This window comes from Rhododendron vialii, chromosome 10a, assembly GCF_030253575.1.
Source record: "Rhododendron vialii isolate Sample 1 chromosome 10a, ASM3025357v1".
Classification (NCBI taxonomy): Eukaryota; Viridiplantae; Streptophyta; class Magnoliopsida; order Ericales; family Ericaceae; genus Rhododendron; species Rhododendron vialii.
Window position 1 is genome coordinate 33,422,169 of NC_080566.1, and position 21,217 is coordinate 33,443,385.

Sequence of the window (21,217 nt, forward strand, 5' to 3'; positions counted from 1 at the left end):
GTTGGCAGTATGGAAAAGGAGATTTATGTCGTCAGGAGGTAAATTGACACTTATCAATTCAAATACAAGTAGTTTACCTGTTTACTTCATGTCCCTCTTTAAGATGCCAATTTCGGTTGCAAGGAAGATTGAAAAACTTCAAAGACAATTTTTTTGGGGTGATTCCATTGATAAGAAGAAGATCCATTTGGTTAGTTGGGAAACTATAACAAAGAGTAAAAAATATGGAGGTTTAGGAGTGAAAAGGATGGTTGAGCAGAATCATGCTTTGTTAGCAAAATAGTGGTGGAGAATTAGTAGAGAAAAGGATTCTCTATGGGCTAGAGTAGTGTGCAAGAAGTATGGTCTCTCACATCAAGATTAGCTTCCTCAATTACCATCGTATGGGAAGGCATCTATAATCTGGAGAGACATATGTTCAATTGGGAATACAGAGAGTGCAATGGGGAACGTAATTCAAGATGGGTTTAGAATTCAAGTGTATTCCGGAAATAACACTTCTTTTTGGAATCACAAATGGATGGGGGATCAAACACTGCAAGAGGAGTTTCCAAGATTGTATTTGAAATCGTCGCAAAGAGATGAACTGGTATGTAATGTGCTCAACTAGGTAGGTAATGGAGATTGGAGTTTGTTTTTTCAAAGGAGATTGCATGATTGGGAACGTGAACAAATGAATGACTTAATTGGCAGATTACAAAATGTGTCTTTGGTGCCGTCAAGATTTGATGTGATGCTCTGGACTGGGAATTCTAATAACTTATTTTCTGTTAAGTCTGTCTATGATCTTTGGGAAGCTGAAACTTTTACCCAAAATTCCGGACTTGGTTCTTTGTGGAGAAGTCTTAGCCCTCCAAAAGTGGAGATTTTCTCGTGGATGGCATGTCAAAGCAAGATTGCAACTAGATCAATTTTGAGTAGTAGGAACATAATGGTAGGAGTAGATGAAACAGCTCTGTTTTGCCCATTTTGTTTACTGGAATTGGAAACTCCAGTGCATTTTCTACTATCTTGTCCCTTTTCGACGGTCATCTGGTCAAGAATAGCCGATTGGTGGAACATAGTTTGGGTGGCTCCTTCAAATTTGGCTGATTTATCTTTTTGGTGGTTCTTTTCTCATTTCAAAAATTTGAAGAAACATCTTTGGGAGTGTTGTTCCTATGCAACCCTATGGTCTATTTGGATTGCAAGGAATGACACTATTTTCAACAATAAAATTGTGGATTGCAATCATTTGGAAGAGTTAATCAAATCAAGAGCAGCCATGTGGATCAAAGCCAAGTTTGATATAAAGGTGTATACGGTGGAAGATATCAAATCAAACATTGACGGTGTTAGAAGACTCGTTATTTAGGTGTCTTTTTTGGGTGTAACTTTCCTTTTATTTTCCTTCCCTGTTTAGGGTTGTGGTGAACTTTCTGGTTCTCCTTTCCCTTTTACTCGATGTACCCTTTTCGAGTTTAATAAAATTTTCTTTTGCCGAGAAAAAAAAAAAAACAACAAAAGAAGATCTGAGTGGAAAAAATGGTGAGAATCGTGCATGAAGTCGACTTCCATTCTTTTCACCACTTTAAGCTCTGTTGTTCGAGGAATTTAAGTTAGCGTGTAACAATAGCACACCATTTTATCCTCCTTCTAGTTTTTTGCCATTTTTTAGCCTACCTTTTTAACTATTCAGGTTGCCAAATATTTTTTTTTAATGGTGTTGGTTTATACAAATAAAGGTTAAGCAACGTATATAATATTTGCAATACATATTTGTTTGGGTGTGAATTGTTTTTTTATCAAAGGTGTAAATTCTTAATTTGGGGATGCGAATTCATCATTTCGGTGTGAATTATGTCTTTTTCGAACATGTGAATTTTTCATTTAGGTGTGAATTCTTTATTTGGGTGCGAATTGTGTCTTTTTCGAAGGTGTGAATTTTTCAATTGGATGAGAATTGCACGGAAGGGGTGTGAATTTTGAAAAAAAGATGTGTACTAGGACCGAATTCATACCCTCAAAAATTCACACTCCCAAAAATTCTACAAATAGGCAAAATAGTAAAACCGTCTTTTACAAAGGATTGCACAGGGTAACGCTACAAAAAAGGATCCACACGGAACCCGAAACAAAAAGCTAGGACCGACTTGGAATTTTCCTTTTTCCTTCGTGTGTTGTAGGGCCCAAAAAAATATGAAAAAAGGAAAAATGATAGCCGATGACGTATTTTAATAATTAATACCCGCCAAGAATAAGCTCCCTACGAAAAAAGCTCGGTGTCCGTAATTTCAGAAAGGGGTAATACTTTGTCCAAAGCCCTATTGAATGACAAAGCCCAACAAAGAGAAAATTCTCTTTGCTCTAGCCACAATCATCAAACTGTTGAAAGGCCCATATTTTTTTAATGGTGTTGCCAAATATTTTTGCTCTTTGCCAAATATTTTTTTTTAATGGTGTTGGTTTATAAAAATAAAGGTTAAGCTACCTATATAATATTTGCAATACACATTTATTTGGGTGTGAATTGTTTTTTTATCAAAGGTGTAAATTCTTAATTTGGGGATGCGAATTCATCATTTCGGTGTGAATTATGTCTTTTTCAAACATGTGAATTCTTTATTTGGGTGCGAATTGTGTTTTTTTCGAAGGTGTGAATTTTTCAATTGGATGAGAATTGCTTGGAAGGTGTGTGAATTCTGAAAAAAAGAGGTGTACTGGGGCCGAATTCACACCCTCAAAAATTCACACCGGCAAAAATTCACACCCCCAAAAATTTTACAAATAGGCAAAATAGTAAAACCGTCTTTAACAAAGGGTTGCACAGGGTAACGCTACAAAAAAAAGATCCACACGGAACCCGAAACAAAAAACTTGGACCGGCTTGGAATTTTCCGTTTTCCTTCGTGTGTTGTAGGGCCCAATAAAATATGAAACAAGGAAAAATGACAGCCGATGACGTATTTTGATAATTATCCGCCAAAAATAAGCTCCTTATGAAAAAAGCTCGGTGTCCGTAATTTCAGAAAGGGGTAATACTTTGTCCAAAGCCCTATTGAATGACAAAGCCCAACAAAGAGAAAATGCTCTTTGCTCTAGCCACAATCATCAAACTGTTGAAAGGCCCATAAAAATAACAAATTCGTATCTTAATGCCCCAAAAATAAAGGCGCAACATCCCATTTTTCCGAAAGGTTATAATTGGGTGGTCTTCGGGAACCACGGAAGCGTGTGGTGAAAAAGGTTTTGGGGTATCACATGATGGTGTACATCCTAAGGTAATTGAATAATAAATCCATTTTCTCCCATTAAAAATTTGATGGAAAAGGAAACAATAGTATTCCGAAAGTAGGAACGCTCTTTAGGACATAATTGGTTGCAAGTGCTAAATAATGAAGCATGAATACCTAACAAATTGGAATATAAGGTATACTCGTTATCCCATAACTAGCCAGTATGTTCTTACTGAAGAAGTAGCAATCAGAAAAAACATTTAGATTATTTGATGGTACATATTTGACAAAAAGGTTTGAGCCTCACTCTCAATGAAACTTATAAGAATGCAAAACATAAAACATATAACTGATTCGAAGCTGACACAACCATTGACACACTCCTATTAATTAAGCTCTCATAAATTTCATTAGGCTTTTCTCATAGCATTAGACCAACAATTCATCGATCTTGAACAAACTCAAGTGTTATTTTTCTATTCTAATCGGAAAATAAAAAAGAATATATAAATCATTGACAAAAAAATACGACGATATATTAATTAAGTGAAAATTCTTCTCCATACACAAACACTAACAACTTCAAAGGCAAGAGAAATCTTATTTAATTAGCTGGTGATGTGGTGTAGGGATCTTCTACAAGGGTCGGTTGTTTCGAACAAGCAGCCATGAGCTTTGTTAGCATAGGCTTGACCTTCTCAGCAGTTTTTATGATTCCCAAAAACATGAGCCTGTATAAAATAACCATCCCTATTATAACAGCAACATCAACCCACTTGGAATAACCCTCCACTTGCCATGTATTTCTCAAGATCTCATCGCCGGTAACCGTCCGTGGCCCTACTGCTAGATTGTTAGGGAACGTTAGTCCTTTAAACTCATTCTTGAAAAGCCCTTGGTTTGCATACTTATGGAAGGCGATATAGTATATTGAGTATCTCCAAAAAGGCTTGGGAAGATCGTTTGGTAATCGAAAGAAGCCTCCATTCAACATCATCACTCCTTGAATTCCAGCCCCGGTAATAATTCCCATGAGGAAATCTGGAACCACACTTGCAACAATCATCATTAGGCTTTCAACCAGCAACATGCATGCATATAACATTACCACAAAGTAGGCAAAGTGGTCTATTCCTTTCTGAAGTCCAACAAGGTAATAAGCTATTGCCCCGGGTATCACAGCGATAAGAAACAGGTAAGGAATGGAAGAAAATGTGTTTCCGACGACAAATGCACCAACACCATAGTGGCCATTTAACCTCTCTCGAGTGAAAATCTGATTTTGACAAGGAAATAAAAAAAAATCTTATGAATATCATTGGGATTCAATCTAGTTTAATAGAGATGAAATCACGAAATATGCACCTTCATGTCCTCTACAAAAGAGGGGAATCCACCTATTGCCATAAATGTCAAAAGTAAGGTCACAAACATGAGCATCGAACCTCTAGCCTATACCAATTAAGAGCAAATAAATAGTTAGCTAAGTTTTCCATTGATCAACAAAATTGCTATGAAGAAAATAAATTATTTCAGTCTTGGTGACATAATTACCTGAATGGATCCATAGGTGAATCCAATGTCGTAAAAAATACTCCCAAGACATAATGACACAGAGACATAAATCGCTAAGCGAAGCCAATAGTAACCTAAATCACGATACATGTTCACGAAGGATCTTCTAGTGAGAACATGACACTGAGTAATAAAGCCTGCTTGGCTTCCCTTCTTCTCCAGTCTTCCTCCACCCTTCAAAATAACAAGAAGCCCCTTTAATTAGGAACACCCTTTTGGATTATCAGATATCAATGAAAAGTCAAACTATTAAATTTTAATAAAAAAATGACTTTTTGTCGTTGTGTACCTGTTGGCATATCTCGAATACCCGTTGTTGAACTTGTCTGTAAGCCTCAGATGAGTTGTAAGACTTGACGAGGGTATTAATTGCCTCTACAGCGCTCATCTTTTTGCCACCAAGTCCTTGTTCAATATCCTAACAAATAGCAAACAATTCAATAAACTCCTCAATGTATCATGGTTTTGAAAAAGAAGCATAACGGTTTATATTCGAATTATCAAGTCATTTATACCAAGAACGGGTGAAGTGATTGTTAAAATTTGAAGTCATCGGCTACAAAGTGAAGTCGTATTGGCTTGGTAGGGCTGTAAACGAGCCAAAAATTTGAGATCAAGCTTGGCTCGAGCCTTAACGAGCCGAGCTTGGTCATTTACTAAATGAACTAAGACAAGCTTGCGAGCTGCTCGATTTATTTACGGCCCTTTGGCCATATATTTGGTTTCCGATTAAGTACTGAATCAATATGCCTGGCTAATACGAGCTAAGCATATTGATTAAATGGGACGAGATTACAAGGAAGAAAGACGGAGGTTTGGGGGTGAGGAGGATGCTGCAGGAGAATCTTGCATTACTGGCCAGGTGTTGGTGGCGATTTGGCAAGGACAAAAAGTCCTTATGGGTGAAAGTAATCAAAGGTAAATATGGGCTGAATGCAAATTGCTGGCTCCCTTATGCACAAGGATCCGGATCAACTTTGAGAATACGGGAGGATATATATTTTTTCATTAGAATATCCTTCATCTCATCTGGGCTACTCTATTCGTGAGGGTTTTATGGTTTAAGTAAATTAGGGTAACGCCACTATGTTCAAGGATCATACCTGGCTGGGAGATTCACAATTGTAAGAGGATTATCCTAGATTGTTCTCATTATCTACTCAACAAGAGGAGACAATCAACAACATGAGGGTACACGTAGATGGTGGTTCTTGGGAACTTCTGTTTAGGAGAAGTCTGTTTGGGCGGGTGAAGCAAGAGCTGGAAAACTGATGCGGTGCGTATAGAGGAGGAATACTATTTAAAACATCGAGTGGCATAATCATAAATAAGTGGTAGAGAACTGGTGGAATTAGTCGGGCCTACCTAGGTTCGAACCGAAACAACCCAACGGTCAGGACACATTGCCTTTGGCCATGTGCCGTGTGTTTTTTAGCCATTAAGGGCTCCAAAAAGCCAAATTTGTCATTTTAGAAAATAATCTTTTTGCTTATAACTTTTGGTAGGAAAGTCCAATAAAGTTTGTTCTTGTTGGAGAAGTCTTGTTTTTTCTTATATTTTTAGAATATGTAATAATTTTGGATCTTTTCGAAATTGGTATTTTTTTCTTTTCCTAGTAGAGTTAGGGTTTGCTACGTATTTAAAGAGTTGTAAGCCTTAGGGCTAGACAGTTTTTTATTATTATTGATTGACAAAGTGTCTAGAGAGAGTTTCTCTATATCTATCCCGTTTGTGATTGTCCTTGTTGCACGTTTGTTCTTTGATTCATAGTTCTGCCTTGCATCAGGTGATACCAGAGCTCGGTTTCGATTTTGACTATGGCTGCGAGACATGCTGCTGGAGGTCGTGGGGGACGAGGTGATCGTACAGCTTTTATAGAGGACGTTTATGAATGGGATGACGTCGCGCGAGAAGCACGAACAAAGGCGCGGATCCAACAGGTTGCTGATTAGGTTGTTGCCCTAGCCGATCAGGTCGCTGCCCTTGCTATTGCAAAACAGCCTCATTGTCGCTTAATCAACCAAAATCCTCTATATGAGGAGGAGGCTGTGAGTGATGAAGAGGCCGAAAACCCTTTTGCGGTAGGATCACCCGGTGGCGGCGGATTCTATCAACGGAGGGAAAGCGATCATGGGTTCATGGTGGACCGCAATTCTCGGTAGTGGAAATCGGGGTTGAAGGTTGATCTTTCTGAGCTTCAGGGGGGTTTAGCACCGAACGAGTTCATTGATTGGGTTGCAACTATCGAAGAGATTTTGGACTTCAAGCGGGTCCCGGAGGATACACGGGTCGTGTTGGTTGTTACTAGGTTTTGAGGTAGGGCTGCGCCTTAGTGGTAGCAGTTGAAGCTGTCCAGGTCGAGGCAGGGTAAGAAGAAGATTAGTTCGTGGGAAAAATTGAAAAAAATGATGCGGGTGCCTTTTCTTTCTCACAACTATTCTCATTTGATGTATCAGCGATTGTAGAATCTCCATCAGGGTTCCCGTTCAGTGGATGATTATATTACGGAGTTTCATCAATTAATGGTCCAGAATGATACCACTGAAATGGAGGAGCAGTTGGTTTCAAGGTATGTTGGAACTTTGCGTGAGAAATTCCAGTTTACGTTGAATATGTTCGATCTGTATTCTGTTTCGGAGGCCCATCAGAGGGCCTTGCAGTTGGAAAAGCAAGCTAACCACAGTTCTACTGCACCTGCCTAGGGTGTCGCTGTTCGAACAACACCCAGTCCAGTGCCAGTTCGACCAGCCTCAGTTCGGTCGAATTCGATTTGGCCTACAGGCAATTCAGTACCTATTGTTCCGCAAGCCAATAGAGTGGGTGCTTCAGGGTCTAAGTGTTTCAAGTGTGGAGAGCCCGGTCATCATGCTGTTGAGTGTCAGAAGGGGGATAGATCGGGTAAGGCCTTGTTTGTGGATGTTGATAGGATTGTTAGCGAACATTACAAGCAGTATGAGCAAGAAGTGCGTATGACGAATCCCAACCATCGTCAGACTCGCCGGATGGAGATGTGGAAGAAGTTGTTGGGGATGTCGGGCCATTATTGGTGGTTCGAAGGTCCTACTATGCTCCTCGAGAGGTTTAGGGCGATTCTTGGCCGCATGGTAATGTCTTTTAGTCCACATGCACAATTGGTGGAAAGGTGTGTCGTTTTGTGATAAACTCAAGTAGCTGTGAGAATGTGGTGTCCGAAAAGGCAGTGCAGAAACTCGGGTTGAAGACAGAGCCACACCCCAACCCATACAAGCTGGTGTGGCTGAAGAAGGGTAACGAAGTTAAGGTAACCAAGCGTTGTTTGGTTTCGTTTTCTATTGGTTCTAAGTATAAGGATCAAATTTGGTGTGATGTTGTGGGAATGGACGTGTGTTCTCTCTTGTTGGGAAGACCATGGTAGTTTGATCGTAAGGTGATGCATAACGGGGGTTCTAACACGTAGACCCTTAAATCCGGGAGTATGATGATTGAGGTACTACCTTCTAAAGAGGTTATATCCAAACCATAAAGTGGAGAGGGTACTAGCCTTCTGACAAAGGTGCAGTTCAAAAGAGAGATCTCGGCCACCAAAGTTGTGTTTATTGTTGTGGCAAAGGCGAGTTCACCAGCGGTTTTTAAGCAGAAAATGCCAATTAAGATCCAGCCCCTTCTTGTTGAGTTTATAGATGTATTCCCAACTGAGTTACCCGATGGGTTGCCTCCGTTATGAGATATTCAGCACCAGATTGATCTAGTTCCGAGTTCTAGTTTGCCCAATCGACCCCATTATCGGATGAGTCTGAAGGAGCACGAGGAGTTGCGAAAACAAGTGGAAGAGTTGCTGTCCAAGGGTTTTATCCGGGAGAGTCTTAGCTCTTGTGCAGTTCCAACATTATTCGTTCCCAAGAAAGATGGGTCGTGGAGGATGTGTGTGGACAGTAAGGTAATTAACAAGATCACAGTGAAATATCGTTTTCCGTTACCAAGGTTGGATGATTTATTGGATTAGTTAGGGAGTGTTTAGGTTTTCAACAAGCTGGATTTAAAAAGTGGTTACCATCAACTTTGTATCAAACCGGGGGATGAATGGAAGACAGCATTTAAGACCAGAAAGGGGCTTTACGAATGGCTGGTTATGCCGTTTGGTTTATCCAATGCGCCGAGCACTTTCATGCGAGTGATGAAGCAAACGCTACGACCTTTCATCAGAAACTTTGTTTTTGTTTACTTTGATAATATTTTGATTTACAGTGCCACTTCTGAGTTACACTTGTAGCATTTATGTGAGGTTCTTACTGTTTTGCGTGCTGAAAATTTGTATGGGGCTGTTAAAAAGTGTGTTTATGATGGATTCTGTGCTCTTTCTTGGTTGTGTTGTGTGCAAGAATGGGATTTCAGTAAATGAGTCTAAGGTTGGGGCAATTCGAGACTGGCCATAACCTTGGACTTTGTTCGTTATTCGCAGTTTTCATGGGTTGCCTTCTTTTTACCATTGTTTTATCCCGCACTTTAGCACTATTATGGCTCCTATCACGGATTGTATGAAGGATGGAAAGTTCTCGTGGAATGAAGCCGCCACCAGGGCTTTTCAGTTGATCAAGCAGAAGTTAACTTTTGCCCCTGTTCTAGTGTTACCGAACTTTTCACAGCCTTTTGAGTTGCATTGTGATGCGTCCAAGGTTTGAATTAGAGTTGTCCTTAGCCAAAGTTCCAAGCCTGTGGCTTCTTTTAACGAGAAGCTGAATGGGAAAAGCTGAACTATAGCACTTATTATGTGGAGTTTTATGTCTTGGTTCAGTCATTGAAGTATTGGTATCATTATCTCATACATAGCGACTTCGTATTATATTTTGATCATGAGGCGTTGATGCATCTCAACTCGCAGGATAAGCTTTCCAATCGGCATGGTAAATGGGCTGCTTATGTGCAGCAGTTCTCTTTTTCTATCAAGCACAAGTCTAATGCTTTGAATAAGGTTGTTGATGCCTTCAGTCGCCGTAGCAACTTGCTCACAGTTATGCACAGCAAGGTAAGCGGATTTGATGCTTTTCATGAGTTGTTATTGGCTGACCCATATTTCTCTATTGTGCTCGAGAAGATCGCAGGTGGTGATCAATCTGATTTTCATGAGCATGGAAGTTTTCTGTTTAAAGGGAATGCGTTGTGTGTTCCAGAGGGTAACCTTCATCTAAAAATTATTAAGGAGCTGCACGATGAGGGGCATGTGGGGCGTGACAAGACCTTTACGTTGGTGTCCACTTCTTATTTTTGGCCAACTTTATGGAATAATGTTTACAAATTTGTGGGAAGCTGCCACACTTGCCAAGTCTCCAAAGGTACGGCTTCTAATGCGGGTTTATACATGTCATTGCCCATCCCATCACAACCTTGGGCCGATGTTAGCATGGACTTCATCTTAGGCTTGCCGAGGTCATAGCGAGGCAATGATTCTGTCTTTTTGGTGGTAGATCGGTTTTCCAAGATGGCTCACTTCATAGCTTGTAAGGAGACGACCAATGCAGTCAAGATTGCCCAATTATATTTTTCGGAGGTTAATCGCTTGCATGGACTGCCCCAATCCATTGTTTTTAACCGCGACACATGGTTTCTGAGCCATTTTTGGTATTGCTTGTGGAGGATGGCGAACACCAATCTGGTTTTTAGCACGGCTTATCACCCTCAAACAGGTGGCCGGACTGATGTGGTAAACCGTTCTTTGGGCAATTTACTCCGTAGCTTGTATGCAAACCATTGTGGGAGTTGGGATGAGAAATTATGTCAAGCTGAGTTTGCTTTCAACCATTCTGTCAATCAGAGCATGGGTCTCTCTCATTCTCGAGATTGTTTATGGTTTCAATCCATGCGCCCCAATTGATTTGGCTCCTGTTTCCTACTTGAAACGAGCCAATGGGAGAGCTGAGGAGTTTATGAGAGATCTGCAGTAAATTCATAAAGATACTGAGCAACGTTTGCACAGTGTTACTACAAACTACAAAGAGGCCGCAGACAAGAAGCACAGGGTTATGGAGTTTGAGGTTGGTGATTTTATTTATGTTGTCCATACAAAAGACCGGTTACCATAAAGGGAGTATAACAACCCAAAGGCTCGCAAGATTGGTCCTGTGGAGGTTGTCGAGAAGATCAATCCAAATGCTTACCGTTTGAAGCTTCCCACCCATGTTCGTACCGCCAATGTGTTTAACGTCAAGCATCTAGTTCCGTTCAGAGGTGATCTTCTAATGAGGATGCAAATTCGAGGGCAAATTTATTTCTAGAAGGGGAGGATGATGCAGTGCACATAGAGGAGGAATACCATTTAAAGCATTGAGTGGCATAATCGTAAATAAGTGGCAGAGCGACGATGGAATTAGGAGTCGGGCCTACCTAGGTTCGAACCAAAATGGCCCAACAGTCCATTTTCGGCCGTTTAGGGCTCTAAAAGGCCAAATTTGCCGTTTTAGAAAATAATCTTTTTACTTATAACTTTGGGTAGGAAAATCCAATAAAGTCTGCTTTTGTTGGAAAAGTCTTATTTTTTTCTTATATTTTCATAATTATGTAATAATTTCAGAACTTTCTGAAATTGGTATTTTTTTCCTTTTCCTAGTAGGGTTAGGGTTTGCTATGTATTTAAGGAGTTGTAAGCTTTAGGGTTGGACAATTTATTATTATTATTGATTGACAAAGTGTCTAGAGAGAGTTTTTCTATATCTATCCCGTTTATTATTGTCCTTGTTGCACGTTTGTTCTTCAATTCATAGTTCTGCCCTGCATCAAAAACCTGAAACAAATACTTCAAGGAGTCACTTTAAAACCAGCCAAGCCTGATCAGTTACAATGGAGGTGGACGGTGGATAGGAACTTCACAGTTAAATCTGCTTATGGACGTTGGGAATTGTTAACTCATTCAAGCAACACTCTTCTGGGATCACTCTGGAAGAACTTGGGCCCTCCGAAGGTGGAAATTTTTGCATGGTTGGTTGTCAAGAAGCTTTACCAGGTTTGTACTCCTTATTAGAAATCTGATAAATGAGATCCAATTAGCTTTATGTCCATTCTGCTCTTTGCACCTTGAAACACATCATCACCTATTTCTGCACTATCATTTCTCTTGGGTTGTTTGGTCACTCATTTTGGAGTGGTGGAACATCAAATGGGTCTGTCCACTATTGGTTGCACACTTAGCCAAGTGGTGGTTTGCTAATGGGTTTCACAATTTGGAGAAACATATTTAGGAAGCCTGCTTTTATGCTACACTATGGTCCTTATGGCTGATAAGGAACAATTATGTTTTCAACAACTCAACGAAACTGGCAAGGGAGGTGGGGGACCTAATCAAAACAAAGGTTGCGATGTGGATGAAGGCGAAATTCAACACCAAAGTCTACATTGTGGAGGATTTTAAGATTTTCTTAGATGGTATTCGAAAAGTAAGATAGTAATTTAGTTTTGAAGGGGCTATCCAACTATTGGTTTGATGGTGTTTTTAGTTTGTTTTTGTTTTGGATGCATCAAAGCTCTTTGAGCTAAAATGTTTTCCTCATCGATGACCCTTTTTGAGTGTTATAATAAAAGTTTGTTTGCCTAGAAAAAAAAAAACACATATTGATTGTCTCGCAATTTAAGTGAATGGTGGCTTATGATCAGATTAAAGGTTTAATTGTTGCTATGCCACTTATGCTATTAACCCTTTTTCAAAAAATTATTCGCATGCAAATAACCAGCATAGCAAATGAGTACTTGCCACATCAAAATCTTTGTTGACCGTTCTAAGATAGTGATCAGATGGATTCCTCAATGGTGGACAAGGGAAGCCACTGAAAGTGAAAAACTGCATCAAAATACATTCATTAGTCCATTGGCTTAAACACATGGTGAGTAATACCTATTTCTAATGACAAGTAAAGGAAAAGGAAATAAAAAATTTAACTAGCTGTATCTGAAATTGGTCTTGTTACCTTACCTCATTTGCAGCTGAAGTGGAACCAAAATAGATAGTTCGACCAGAAGAGAGAAGGCATAAATTGTGAAACAGCTCAAAGACTTCACTGCTGGGCTGGTGGATAGACGTGACCATAGTCCTCTGCTCCTGTTTCGCGAGCTTTATAATACGGTCCATCACATGGAAAGACGCTGCACTGTCTAGCCCGCTGGTAGGCTCATCGAGAAAGAGAAGCTTCGGGCGCGTCAAGATTTCGATGCAGATGCTGACTCTCCTCTTCTGTCCACCACTCAGGCCTTTGGAACTCCACCCTCCAATCCTCGTGTTGATTGAGTCCTGCAATCCCATGTCTCTTATGGTAACGTCTGCTCTCTCTCTCTTCTCCGATCTCGACATGGAGTCGGGAAATTGGAGTTCTGCTGAGTAGTACACGGCTTCTTTTACTGTTAGTGTTGCCATTAAGGTGTCATCTTGTGTGACATAGGCCTGAAATCAAGAGCAAAATAAGAAACTGGAATTTTATTGATTCAATAATTGTTGGTTTATGCATTACTATAATTTTCTAAGATTTTCCCTGAAGGAAATTAGAGCAACGATTGTGATTTAACAGAAGCTTCTAAGGTACTCCACTCAGGGGCGACTGCTGGATTTTTGTTTAGTAGTGAAAAATATATATTAAAAAAATTGTATACACAGAACAATATATAAAATAAAGATATTTACTTTGATGACAAACTTGGCAAGCCTAATTTATTTTGTTTTGTTAAGCTATATGATCTACTTATCTACAAATTTAAGGGAACTATCATTTACTCTAATTTGGTATGAATAATGATCTAGTGCAGATAATATTACAAAAATTAAAATATAAGTGAACAATAGAAAATTTTAGTACATTTTTTTTAGTTCAGGGAGGGTTTGGTTGAATCCTCTCAACCTCTAGTAGAGCCGTCCCCACTCTTATTATCCCAAAAAGGCTGTCCTGTCTCTAAAACGAAAACTTTAAAATAATTCTTTTAACCAGAAAAATTCGTATTTCTTTTGATAAATTGAAAGAACCAATTTCTATTTAGTCATTAGTAGCAAAAAATTTGAAATTTCTTTTGACGAAAAGCATTATTTTTCACTGTGTGTCCATTAATTTATATTTATTCATAAAATTATTTTTTTCTGTTAAAATAAAAGACAGCTTTTTCTGAAAGATTTTCGTCTTTATTGAATTTTAAGCGTGTGCATCCATTTATATTTATTCATAAAATTATTTTCTGCTGTTCGGAAAAAAAAAAAAAGACAGCTTTTCCGGAAAGATTTTCGTCTTTATTGAATTTTAAGCATCTATTCAATAGGTGAATGTGGTTCAAAACAAAGTGTGCCCATTTTTCATTCATGTCATTACTTTTTTTAATTTATCTCTTTTTTTTATCGGCAAAGAAATTTCATTACTTATTAATACTCGAAAGGGACTTTTTTTAATTTATATCTTACCGAAGTGCCAAAGGCTAAACTTTGTTTACGGCCATTGATGAGGATCTCTCCTGTCCTTCTCGTGTTATCCCCAAGTCTCCCTGCAATTAGTGGTTTAACCAAGTCATTACAAAATCTATAGTTAAATATATTTGTATATACTCTATCTCTTTGTGCCCTTAATTCCAAATTAACTACCAATTTCGGGTTCTACTAAAAGCTCATATCTTTTACTCATATTTTGTTTGATATATAAAATGGATAGCCCAAGTAATTTAGAAACACAAAACTCGTCCACTTTGCAGAACAAAATATATACAAACTCCATGTTTCACATGCCTATCGATGTCTGATCTAACTTTTTAAAGGGATATTAATATTCTTTGCATAATTCACAACAGAAACATTCAGAACATTTATAGGACGAGGACAACGGTCCCAAGGACAAAGCCAAAAAAAAAAAACCTCTCTACCCAATGATTTTTACTTTTAGTCCATGATATGTCATGTCACTCTTCGGGTTAAAAAAATGAAGTGTTTTCGTGCATAAATTTTTAAACAAAAAATTGATTCTAAATTAAAAAATTAATTAAGATGTTTAAATTAAAGTAGTGCAAAAATTCCAAACATAATAATTAGGCACGTAAATATTTTGTTTTCTTACTCAAAAAATGAGACGACTTTTCTTAATTAACTAAAATTATTGAACAAGGAGTATTAGATTAAAGAAACAGAGTAAACAAAGTATGCGACAACCCAAAAGTGTGAACGCAGGGAAACTGTTTTCCCCTTCATTCGAGCCGTCCATGCTCAACAATGGACAGTTTGTTGGATTTTTCCCACATTAAATGCAGTTTGAAAAAGAAAAAAAAAGAGATTTTAATGGAATTAGTTGGCTGGAGAAGTAAGTGTTAAACTGTGTTTTTTTGAATTAATGATTTGGTGGCTGGCAGTGCATTAAAGAGCATTTGTTGTTGAGCTTGGCTCTAGATAATTCTCGGCTGTGGAAGAGCCACCTGTGCTAGTGCCAATTCTAGGTGTATTTAAAGAAGTGCATAGTGTGTGCCGAGTGTGAAAAAAAGGCGAGGGCAGCCCCTTTGCGGGTTGCCGGATACACCGACCAGGAGGTGAGAGGAGAAAAGATGTGAGGGAAAAATAGAGTTGTGGGGATGAGTGTAAAACATTGTATAGAGCTATGTGTTAGGAGCTTGGGGAGGGTTTTACAACTCACATTGTAATCTCTATTTTTCATATAGTGGAAGATTTCTCTCTCTCCCGTGAACGTACCCGAGTTTGGGGAACCATGTATTTTGGTTGTGCGTGTTCTCTTGTGTGTGATTTCGTTTTTGTTAATTTGTTGCGCTTCCGTTGCGGATGGGATTACCAGACATAATCCCAACAACTGGTATCAAAGCTAATGGTTAGAAATCCTGGGAGCAGTAGTCGATTGTAGATCCGGACTGTGGTTGCCGGGAAAATCACACCCACCACCATTTAAGAAGAAGATTGAGGATGCTGGCGGTGACATGGGTGGTTTGGATGATGATGGTCCTGCTCATGGTCATGATGATGGCATGTGTGCATGTGGCATGGAGGTGCCGTGCATATGTGTGTGTATCTCCATGGGTTTTCTGAAGAGTAAATCAGTGGGTATTTGGGCTGGCAGAACAAGAAGAAGAAAAAGGAAATTCTACGGTGACTCTAGGTGGAGCAAGGATACATTTGAGGCAATGACACAGGCGCTTTACCAGAGTAGCAGTGGAAATGGTGCTGGTCCTAAGATTGGAGCAGGTGAATAGGCAAGTCGCGGGTGACTAGACGTTCACGTGATAGCTTCGGGTGCAAGTGAATAGGCAAGTCGCGGATGACTAGACGTTCACGCAGTGATGGAGGTTCGAGGCACCCGAGCGAGGGGGTGCGAGGCATCTGAGTAAGGGGGTGCGAGGCGCCTGAGCAAAAGGGGGTGCATTTCCCGTGGGAAAAGGGTGTGTTTGTTGGATTTTTCCCACATTAAATGCAGTTTGAAAAAGAAAAAAAAAAAGAAATTTTAATGGAATTAGTTGGCTGGAGAAGCAAGTGTTAAACTGTTTTTTTGAATTAATGATTTGGTGGCTGGCAATGCATTAAAGAGCATTTGTTGTTGAGCTTGGCTCTAGATAATTCTCGGCTGTGGAAGAGCCACCTGTGCTAGTGCCAATTCTAGGTGTATTTAAAGAAGTGCATAGCGTGTGCCGAGTGTGAAAAAAAGGAGAGGGCAGCCCCTTTGGGGGTTGCCGGATACACCGGCCAGGAGGGGATGAGGGGGCTCTGCTGTGCCTGAGGCACAGCACCCCTACCCACTCCCAAAAAGGCCCAAAAACGGTAACGTTTTCTAAGTAAAAAAATTTAAAATTTTTTATTTGCAATCTTATGGAGTAGAAACGTGATTATAATAGTCTTAGAGATAAAATTTAATTATGTCTCTTTAGAATAATTTGATCAGAATAATAAGATCTTCACATTGGTTCAAACGGATTGAAAATGGGAACAGATTAATTTTTAACTGTATTTTTAATATATAAACATTCTAAAAAATTAAATATTCTAATTTTTAATCTGTTTGAATAAGTGCGAATATCTTATTATTTTGAACATATTATTCTAAAGGATCATAATTAACTTTTGTCTCTAGGACTCTTATAATTAAATATTTGCTTTTTATTTAGGATCCTGTGGAGCAGAAACATGATTATTAGAGCCTTAAAGACAAAAGTTAATTATGTCTTTTTAGAATAATATGTTCAGAATAATAAGATCTTCGCACATATTCAAACGGATTAAAAATTGGAGTACTTAATTTTTTTTAGATTGTTTATACATTAAAAATATAGTTAAAAAATTATCTGCTTCAATTTTCAATCCGTTTGAACCAGTGTGAAGATCTTATTATTCTGATCAAATTATTCTAAAGAGACATAATTAAATTTTATCTCTAAGACTCTTATAATCACGTTTCTACTCTATAAGATTGCAAATAGAAAACTTTAAAAAAAATTTCTTAGAAAACGGTACCGTTTTTGGGCCTTTTTGGGTGTGGGTAGGGGGTGCTGTGCCTCAGGCACAGCAGAGCCCCTGCGTCCACCAGGAGGTGAGAGGAGAAAAGATGTGAGGGAAAAATAGAGTTCTGGAGGTGAGTGTAAAATTATTGTATAGAGCTATGTGTTAGGAGGTCGGGGAGGGTTTTACATCTCACATTGTAATCTCTATTTTTCATATAGTGGAAGATTTCTCTCTCTCCCGTGGACGTACCCGAGTTTGGGAAACCATGTATTTTGGTTGTGCGTGTTCTCTTGTGTGTGATTTCGTTTTTGTTAATTTGTTGCGCTTCCGTTGTGGGTGGGATTACCGGGCATAATCCCAACACAGTTCAGATTTCATCTCGGCAATATTGGATAGCTCAGATTTCATCCCAGCAATAGAAAGCTTAGATTTTATCTCAGCCGAACAAATCTCAGTCATCCAACCGTGCATTGCCGAGATGAAAACGGAGTCATCCATTGCCAAGCATGGACGGCTCGGATGGAGACAACACCAATGTTGTTTCTAAGGGACAACAAGACCCCAACCATATTCGATTATTTACAAGGGGTCCACTACAACAAAATTGGTCTATGACAACGAAAATAATTTTCGTCATTAAAGGGTCACTTTTGGTGATGGAAAAAAATTCTGCCGCCAAAGGCTTAAATTTTGGCAACGAAACCAAATACAGCCCTTTTGCAATGAAATCATGAAATTCGACGCCAAAGGATAATATTTTTAGCTTTTTAGCGATGAATTCAGAATTCATCGCCATAGGATAGCTTTTAACGAGGAAATTTCAAAATTAGTAATCATAGACCAACTGTTTTTGACTAATTATTCTTTTATTTAAATTATTTAGCATAAAATATATATATAATTATATATATACGAGCATTAGTAGTAAAGTGTCAAGTGGTTGAATTGGTAGAGGCCTTTGGAATGGATACCCAAGGTTTTGGTTTCGAGTGGTGGTAATCATAAATTACAAATAATTTTTTTCAATTTAGGATTTTAGCAGCGAAAAAATTCGTCGGCTGTGAATGCATTGGTGGCAAAATAAAATTTCATCGCCAATAGTAACAATCAGCAACCCAATTTTTTTTCCCCTCGCCAGGGGTCTTTACGACAACGAATGAGATGACGATTTTTTTTCGTCAGCAATCATTTCAGTGATGAAAAACATGTATTTGGTGATGAGTTTTTTTTCATTGTCTTAGACCTATTTTGTTGTAGTGGTCACAGAGAGATTAGGTGTGAAGTGGACCTCATCCTTTACAACAAATTCACGTAAGGTCCATATATTCAATTCTGTGCCGGAGATAAATATGTTGTGGAAAAAAATGTTGGGATCGTACTACAAGCCCCAGGCCACCCAATAATTTCTCTATGATTAAGACCCATTCAAAGTTGAGAAAAACTATAGAAACAGACAAGAGAGGAGGTGAACAAAGAAAATTCATTTTCAAGTAAATAAATTCTTGGGATTGATTTTGCCACTCTCTTTTCCCTTACAGCACTCCCCTTCTCTCGTAAAATAAATTAACTAATAGAGACACAAAATAGAGTGTTGGTAGAGAAAATGGTTACATGTCCAAAATCAAAGGATGTCGCATCAAGTATCACAAAGGCAAAAAATAGAAGTAATGCATGCTGCGGAAAATATTCTATGGAATTGGAGGAAAATATTCTTAACTCCTTACAGTCAAGCAATTAAAGCAATATTATTTTACTAATCAAAAAAAAAAATAGCAAATGCAACAAATGGACAGCCACGATGTGGACTGTCCCATATAGTCATATAGTCCAAAAGTACGACAGGAGAGAATCGTGTATATTTTAATATGGGTTGATATTTGGTAACATTGAAGTCTTGACACAAAATTTGGAGAATGGACTTTAACATGAATCATGTTCCTAAACCAGTTCCGGATACGTCTTTGTCTAAATATGTGACCAAAGCATTATTGTTTTCTTTTCCACACCCCTTCCATCCATAGATTTTACAAATTTTAAAATGCTCCAGTGCACACCCGTATTCGGGAGTGCACCGTATGCACTCCTTGAATCTCCTTTGACTTCATAAAATAAGATCATAACATTAATCTTCAATTCGTAATTCTATAAAAAAAAAAAATCAATAACTTTTAACCTGAATTCATAAAATCAGCTTAAATTCGTCACATTTACATAGATATTTGTCTAGTGTTCCTGTCATGATGTTATGATTTTTTTTTTTGTGTGTGTTTGGTAAATGTTGTTATTTTTATACCTAGAGCGAGAGTGAGAGAGAGGGAGGGAGGGATTATACCAGCTAGAGCATCAAGAAGTGTTGATTTCCCACAACCAGAAGGACCCATGATAGCCAACACCTCTCCAGGCTCCACATATCCCGTAACACCCTGCAAGATGGCCCGGTGGCCGCCTTCCTTGTCCGGCACCGTCACCCACAAGTCCTTCCACGTCAAGGAAATCCCATTCCCCTTCAACCCAACAGCTCCACTACCACCACCGCCACCACCACCAGGATTCTGGTGAAAACTCACCACATGTTCGTCCCGCCACTGCTGCACCGGCCTCTCAACGCGAACCCTCTCCACCTCCATCGACTTTACTATCTCCATAGCCACCGGGTCCTCGACACCACCAATATACACCGGTGCTCGAGGTCCAGGTGGGTGTGAGACGGTTCGAGCTGGTGGACCAAGGTGTTGGGACGTTGGGCGCCCATCGCTAAATGCGAAATTAAACTTGGAGTTACTAAAGGGCAAGGAATCTTCATGATCTGAACCCAAGCTCGCCACGCCCTCTGTCTCTGGATCATGAAAGTGAATCTCCGGCTCTACGGGAACATTGGCTTGGAGTGTTCTAGTTGGGCTTTGGCTTGGTGTCCATCTAGGCGGGTTAACTTGAGAAGCCATATGAGAGAGAGAGAGAGAGAGAGAGAGAGAGAGAGAGAGGTGTATTAATTGAACTAGATTAGTTTTGGGAACTGAAAAGGGGTGTATCGATATTTATAGGCATGGAGGGAAGGTTCTGCTAGATAGTAAAAGGAGTAACCAAACGAGAGGCTTGTTGGGTGGAGAAGTATTGATCACACACTTATAATGTATGAAACTCACAAGAGAATTGCACAAACACACTCACAATATATTGAACTCACTCAATTTGAAAATTTTCATACACGGAGGAGGAATTTCTCTCTCTCTGTAACTCTCTTATTCTCTTACTCCACTCATATCTTTTACATAATCAGAATACATTCTTTTATAGGCAAATCAAGCAGACAAGTAGATAATCTTGCAATAAATGCAAAGATCACAAATTGAAATACGGAAGCTTAAATTCAATACCCACGTTTTTGTTATACCCACGTTTTTGTTATGAGAAGTGCTACAATACACACCCCTTATTTGGGTGTGTATCATATGCACCCTTATTAAAATACACCAAAATGTTATGAATCCCAAAATGTTACGAATCTATTGCTAAAAAGTTACGAATCATATTGTTGAAAAGTTACGAATTTTTAGTATAAAAGTTACGATACGAAATAAAATGTTATGAATGACCGGTCCTACAAGTAATTTTTTATGAGATAGCACAATATGAACCACACAATAGGTACATATAGTACACACCTTAAAGGGGTGTGTATTGAAGAGTTTTCCTTTTGTTATTGTTCTTCTTGCAGGCTTATCTGACTTTCATTCTTTCCAACTTACACTTCCACTTGCAGGCATTCATAGCCTCCAAAACAATAGTTTCACACGTTTCAAATCAAGCTTACTGGTTTTTCAACATCCCCCTTAAGCTTGATTCTCAGAGATTCTTCATTCCAAGCATTGTCTTCATTTTTATGAAAGCTTCATGTTTGAGGGGTTTCGTAAAGATATCAGCTGCTTGATCATATGTCCTGCAAGAAACTAACTCCACTTCCTTTGCTTTTACATGCTCTCTGATGAAGTGGTAGCGGGTATCGATGTGC

The 21,217-nt window shown here is 38.9% G+C and overlaps 2 protein-coding genes across 2 annotated transcripts; one reads left to right on the forward strand and one right to left on the reverse strand.

Annotated features, from left to right (window-relative positions):
* The first annotated feature begins 442 nt into the window (after positions 1-442).
* LOC131303149 (uncharacterized) lies at positions 443-1,354 on the forward strand. The gene is made up of 2 exons (XM_058329941.1): positions 443-589; positions 776-1,354. The coding sequence occupies exons 1-2, from the start codon at positions 443-445 to the stop codon at positions 1,352-1,354; spliced, it is 726 nt and encodes a 241-aa protein (XP_058185924.1).
* Positions 1,355-3,704: 2,350 nt separating this feature from the next.
* LOC131302352 (ABC transporter G family member 1-like) lies at positions 3,705-20,208 on the reverse strand. Its single transcript, XM_058328921.1, has 8 exons — positions 19,541-20,208; positions 14,191-14,270; positions 12,727-13,191; positions 12,508-12,594; positions 5,080-5,208; positions 4,770-4,964; positions 4,581-4,667; positions 3,705-4,491 (listed from the first exon to the last, which is right to left on the reverse strand). The coding sequence occupies exons 1-8, from the start codon at positions 20,148-20,150 to the stop codon at positions 3,820-3,822; spliced, it is 2,325 nt and encodes a 774-aa protein (XP_058184904.1). The 5' UTR covers positions 20,151-20,208; the 3' UTR covers positions 3,705-3,819.
* Positions 20,209-21,217: the final 1,009 nt, after the last annotated feature.